The 6,332-nt window shown below is 54.4% G+C and overlaps 2 protein-coding genes across 2 annotated transcripts; one reads left to right on the top strand and one right to left on the bottom strand.

The window, feature by feature from the left end:
* Positions 1-976: 976 nt before the first annotated feature.
* Positions 977-2,782, top strand: T310_6835 (beta-glucosidase; the record flags this gene model as incomplete). Its single annotated transcript, XM_013470361.1, has 1 exon — positions 977-2,782. The coding sequence occupies one exon, from the start codon at positions 977-979 to the stop codon at positions 2,780-2,782; it is 1,806 nt and encodes a 601-aa protein (XP_013325815.1).
* A 584-nt stretch (positions 2,783-3,366) lies between these two features.
* Positions 3,367-5,980, bottom strand: T310_6834 (beta-mannosidase; the record flags this gene model as incomplete). The annotated part of the gene is made up of 3 exons (XM_013470360.1): positions 3,367-4,059; positions 4,150-4,207; positions 4,281-5,980. 3 exons carry the CDS (start codon positions 5,978-5,980, stop codon positions 3,367-3,369), a joined length of 2,451 nt encoding a protein of 816 aa, XP_013325814.1.
* Positions 5,981-6,332: the final 352 nt, after the last annotated feature.

Here is a 6,332-nt window from a genome sequence, read left to right as displayed (position 1 = left end):
CGAGTCGGCGCCCGCAAACGGTTGAAGAGGATCTTTGAATTTAGGCTCGACCAATCAGGTGGCGCAGCGGGAATATAGCAAACAACCTCCCAATTATGGTAGGGGGTCTGCAGCAACTAATGAGGTCTCTGATTGGTCTGGACAAAATTTGACCTTACCATCGCCTGAGGGCAGGCTCTATTTTGGAGGGGGGGGGTGATGTGACGATTCAACTTGCCTGTCGTCACGTGAGCGGTGAGAAAAGCGGTGAGGTATAGGTACGGCAGAATACTTGCATAAATCGCCTCGCTAGCGACCTGGCTCCCTTCCTTCTTCTCCTCTCCTCCCAGCCTAGTCTCTTGTAATTTAGATCGCTCCTAGTGATAAGAAACTGCTCTATTGCCTGGAATTGGATCCGTCACAATTACCGCCTGCTTCTCCACATCCGCTATCCACCCCGCATTTCCCCCGGATTACAGTTTCCCCGGCCTTCGATCGCCGTTACACTGACTAAAGCTTGCACGTGTGACGATCACCAATGAGAATTTCCCCGAGATTAAGTAGCTTGCAGGGATGTCTCTCAACGAGTGATTAAAAAAAATCTTCTCTTCAACCATCTAAGTAAGGGTAGGTAGTGGCCGTCTACGTTTTATCTGGAGATTAGGAACGGATAATTAATTAATAGATCATTCATCATTAATGGCCAGATTCCAGAAAGAAGACAGCAGATCGGAGAATCAGTGGGTTTCGGTTTCGGCGTAATTCAGCGGAGATTTTGACGGAATAAATACAATCACCTCCTCACCTGCCTGATCGGGCAAAGATGGACGGATTTACTAGAGAACAAGATCAGCTTCCTGGACGATTCATCCAGTTTCTCAAGGAGGACGAGCTACAAAGCTCATGCATAAATACTTCGAACATGGTCCGTCCTTGTTGATTCATCACGGCAGTTGACAGTGTCAAGTAGTCCTTCATTTTTCTTCGGGACAAGATCATGGCTTCTACATTCAGCTCGTTGACGCTGCTGGGGCTACTAGCTCACAGCTTGCCAGCCCATGCTTCTGCCATCAGGACCACGCCGGCAGACCCGGCGCCATCTCCAACGTACAGCTACAGCTCTTTCTCCTATACGCAGATGACTTCGGACCGGTATGCCACGCCGCTGAAGTCACCTCTCTCCTTTCCGACGCCGTTTGCGCCGCCTTTCAGCAAAGCGTCAACTCTCCTGCCTGCCAATGTGACGTATACGACCTACTCGTTGAATCCACAAGCAACTGCTACTCCGGATGGTCAGTATGGGCAGAGCGCCTACGCTGCTCTCTGGACGAACCTCTCCTACTCCGACAGCCCGCCTTTCACCACCACCGTGTCCCCGACTCCGGTGCCCACGAGCGAATTGGTCTTTCCGCCGGCCCTGCCCGACCAATCTACCGATCAGAGCAACTTGACCTTGCCATCCGACTTTATCTGGGGAGTCGCCGGGAGTGCATGGCAGATTGAAGGCGGCCTTCAGATCGAAGGACGAGGACCGAGTGTCCTGGACACGATCGGCGCGCTGGGAATGTCCCAGGGGGCCAATGACTCCAACGTCGCCGACATGAACTACTTCCTGTACAAACAAGACATTGCAAGACTGGCGGCCCTGGGTGTCCCGCACTACTCCTTCTCGATCTCGTGGAGTCGCGTGGTCCCCTTCGGCGTGGCAGGCTCGCCCATCAACAAACAAGCGCTGAGTCACTATGACGACCTCATCAACACGTGTCTGGAATACGGCATCACTCCGATCGTGACGCTGGTGCATGCTGATGCTCCGCCTGCGGTCATCGCGGACGTATCGAACTTGACCACCCATTTCTTATACTACGCGAAGCAGGTGATGACAAGATACGGCGACCGAGTCCCGCACTGGGTGACGTTCAACGAGCCCAACATTGCCGTTGGATCGATGTTCAGCTCGTACAACGACTTGACGGCGACGTTGCTCGCGCATGCAGCCCTCTATGACTGGTACAAGCACGAACTTGGCGGCACGGGAAAGATCACCATGAAATTTGCCAATAATCTTGCGATGCCCCTGGACCCGAGCAATGAATCCCACGTCTCTGCTGCGCTGAGATATCAGGATTTCATCCTCGGCATCATGTCCAATCCGCTGTTCCTTGGAAAACAATACCCGGCTGACGCGCTGAAGACATTGGGTCCTAATCTGACGGCTCTGACTGACGAACAAATTGCTCAGATCCGTGGGAGAATCGACTTTTGGGCTTTCGACCCGTATGTCGCCCAATTCGCCTCTCCGCCACCCGGGGGTGTTGAGGCTTGCGCATCCGATCCCTCCAATCCTCTGTGGCCGAGCTGCGTGAGTCTGACCAATGTGCAAGCCAACGGCTGGCTGATGGGCGACGCCTCGAATGCATACGCCTACATCGCGCCACAGTACGTGCGTCAACAGCTCGGCTATGTCTGGAACACGTTCCGTCCTTCGGGGATCCTGATCGCCGAGTTTGGCTTCAACCCGTTTGCCGACAGTGAACGGTCCCTCGACGCTCAGCGGTACGATCTGGAGCGGACGCTTTACTACCAGAACTTCCTTCAGGAAATGCTAAAGGCCATTCACGAAGACGGCATCAATGTCATCGGCGCTCTTGCCTGGAGCTTTGTGGACAACAATGAATTCGGCAGTTTTGCGAACCAGTATGGCATGCAGGCCGTCAATCGCACTGATGGAAAATTTACAAGGAATTACAAGCGCAGTTTCTTTGATTTTGTGGACTTTTTTTCGAAGCATGTTGCGTCATGAGCTGCTGACTTGATCGCTTTCACAAGATGTGTAATTAGAAAGGTCAATATATATGTTCTCTCACTAACGTTCTTGCTAATAACGACTCCTCCAATGTAGTGTATATTTCTCCCCAGCTCTAACCGCCTTGACAGCGATTTAACAGGCATTAAGATTCCAAACTTGAAAGTGAGAAACGATTGCTGACGCAGAGTAAACAAAAGCCTTCTTATACAGAATGCTGCCGAAGTAGTATTTGGCAAACAAATTCGCGGCTGTGTTTCTGTGCTTCCCACCCACATACTAGGAATGATACCCATTTAATCCATGAACAAGTTTGTTGAACAAACTTGTTGACTATAAAATGTCGACAGGATTTATATATTTTGGCACCGTCGATGTGCCAAAACGCCAAAAGTGATATCCAAAGATATATCTCATATGCCATACCAACGAATATATATCTTATTTCATCCACATTCCTGCAACAAAAACACCTGACTTAAAAAAATCCCTCACAAAAGCACAGACATAATGAAGAAAGCAATCTCATTCTATCATCGAGAAACTACACGCTTCTCTACCGAGAATATAGATACATCCATCTAACAAGCTCTCCGATCGCCATAGTACCGCACACGCACATCATCCCCCTCCGCAACTCCAGGTGCATTGATCGTGTACACGTCTCCGGGGAACACATCAACCCCGTTGTCTTCCCACTGGATCCTGCGCTCGTCGTCCGCCATGTACAGCTCGACGCCCTTGACTGGCGCATTGGAGCTGATTTCGACTTTGCCGTCAAGTACGCGAAGCGTCACCTCGTACGCGGCTGGCAGCGTGACGTACTTGAGCGGTTGCGGCCAGTCGGATGCCCGTGCGACGAGGTGTCCGTCGGCGTCGAACATTATCGCCTGGATTGCTGTTTGGTCGTCAACGCTCCAGTCTGCGGCTAGCTCTGTCGACCGGTTCGCCGCCAGGGTTTGCACGCCCAGGGATTTCTTCTCCTGGAGCGCACCGGTCTTGATGTCGTACAGCTGCACTTCCACGCTGATTGTTTGATCCTGCAGTGTCATGTTCACCGCCCACACGTCGAAGACGTACCGTTTGAAGGCAAGGTCGTGCGGTGGTCCGAGTACTTGAGGAGGTGGTTTCTTGAGTGGCTTCAGTTCTGGCGTCGAGCGGTGGATGCCCAGGGCCAGCGGTGCGCTCTCACGCTTCACGGCGTAATATGCCAGCTTGCGTTCCCCGTAAAAGTCAACAAGCGCCCAGCTAGAAACCGGCCAGCAGTCGTTAATCTAGGATCGGTTAGCAGGGATCAAAGCACATGCGAAGCAATAAAAGGGACGGTCATGCCTGCCAGACGAGTTGACCGCCGCAGTACTCACGGCCAGGGCCCTTCCACTGCCGGCGGCAGCTGCGGATGGCAAAGGACATACACTCTGCCTGAACGAGCTGCGTGGCATAGATCCAGCTGTCGAGATCCATCGAGTCCACGCGGAGATTCTCCAGGACATACAGCGCCAACCGGCGTTCCGCACCGTCCGCCTTGTTGTGCAGGTTCAGCACGGCGCTCTGGGGATATCGCTGCGCTGGATTGGTGACGAAGCGACGGATGGATCTGGCCGATGGGAAGGCGAGCATGCCAAACTCGGAGACGAACCGTCCGACAAGCTTGTCCCACAGCTGGTACTTCTCCTGCGAGCCGTGCCAGACGTTCCACTGGTGGATGTCGCCAACGGTGCAGTCCTCGGTGTTCTTGCCGCCCCATGGAGAGCTCGGATGATAAGGGACGCCCGGCGCGTATTCGGCGACGATGGCCGGGAGATGCGTCTCGTAGATGGTGCGGGCTGGGAAGTTGGTTGCTGTCCAGTCGCCCGAGTGGTCGTCCGGGTCCCATTCCAGCTTGAGCATCTCGGCGACGGCGTAGTCTTCGTTGTTTCCGGCATAGAGGACGACGGAGCAATACTGTCGCAGCCGCTTGACCTGGTCGATGGCCTCCTTCTTGACAGAGGCTGCAAACTCGGGGTAGCACGGATACTGACCGCACGCAAACATGAAGTCCTGCCAGATCAGAACGCCTCGACGGTCGCACTCTTCGTACAAGGCGTCGTGTTCGTAGACGCCTCCGCCCCAGATACGTAGCATATTCTGGTTGCTGTCCAGACAGGATTGGACGGCAGACGCGTAGTCGCTCGGCGTCATGGCCGTCAGGAAGGAATGGCCGGGGATCCAGTTCGATCCTGACATGTAGATTGGGACGTTGTTGATTTTGAAGAAGGAGCTGGTGCCGGGTTCGTCCAGCAAAGGCTGCTGCACCAGGCGGAGACGTCGCATGCCCACCTGCTTTCTGGTGGTTTGGAGATGGGTTCCCTCCTTGTCGCGCAGACAGATGTCAACCGTGTAGAAGATCTGAGGACCGTAGCCGACGGGATACCAGAGCTCTGGCTTGGGAATGGCCAAGGAAGCTCGTCCGTGACCGTCAGTCGAGGATAACGCGGTTGTCGTGTGGAAAACCAGCTGGCTGGGAGAGGTGACAGTGATGTCGAGCGACACATCGCGGTCAAGAATGGCATCCCAGGAGACGTCCAGTGTCGCCTGCTGGAGATCATCGGCGACAGTTGCATTCGCAAAGACGTCGTAGACGATCGAGGCGTAGCTCTCCAGCCGGATCTCACGATAGGGGCCGCAGGTCAGGAGAATCGGTCCCCAGTCCCAGCCATAGTGATACTGGGCCTTGCGGACGTGCAACCGCGAGCTGTCACCGTTGAAGGCGCGATAACGGCCATGCTGGGCTTCGACAGCCTGGCCATGGCGCAGAGCGCTGGTGAAGACGATCCGGAGGGTGTTGGTGCCGCTGCGCAGCTTGCCTGTGACGTCGACGCGGTGGCGATGAAACATGTTGGACGAGATCAAGACGAGCTCCTCGGTCAGATAGACAGCTGCAATAGTGTCGAGGCCCTCGAAGACGAGGTCCTGGCGCGAGTGCTTCTCGTCCAGCTCGTACATGAAATCGCAGGCATACTCCCAGTCTGTCTCGCCCACCCACTGCACCAGCCGCTCGTTCTGGTCGACGAAAGGATCCGGGATGCGTTTCGCGTCGAGCAGATCCGTAAAGATCTCCGTCGTGGCCCTGGAGTGCGCGCAGGCGTGCCATTCCTCGCTGGCAGCGTGCTGGCGCCATCGCCAGCCAGCGAGAGTCACGGTAGTCAACGACATGGCAGCAGCAAAAATGGGAATACGAGACTGGAGAAGACACGTTTGAGCGCCATGGTCGAGCAGCCTCTGTTATATGGCCGTTAAAAGCGCGATGTGGAAGCTCATCTCAAGGGGGAAAGTCCGACGTTTTTTCCGAATTGTATATTTCCTAGCTTAGAGGCTCTTAGGGTTAGGGTTAGGGTTAGGGTTAGGGTTAGGGTTAGGGTTAGGGTTAGGGTTTAGGGTTAGGGTTAGGGTTAGGGTTAGGGTTAGGGTTAGGGTTAGGGTTAGGGTTAGGGTTAGGGTTAGGGTTAGGGTTAGGGTTTAGGGTTAGGGTTAGGGTTTGGGTTAGGGTTAGGTTTAGGGTTAGGGT

Source organism: Rasamsonia emersonii (genome assembly GCF_000968595.1).
Source record: "Rasamsonia emersonii CBS 393.64 chromosome Unknown ctg1118621760453, whole genome shotgun sequence".
Taxonomy (NCBI): domain Eukaryota; kingdom Fungi; phylum Ascomycota; class Eurotiomycetes; order Eurotiales; family Trichocomaceae; genus Rasamsonia; species Rasamsonia emersonii.
The sequence above is the reverse complement of the archived record's forward strand: the minus strand, read 5'-3'. Positions and strand labels throughout refer to the sequence as shown.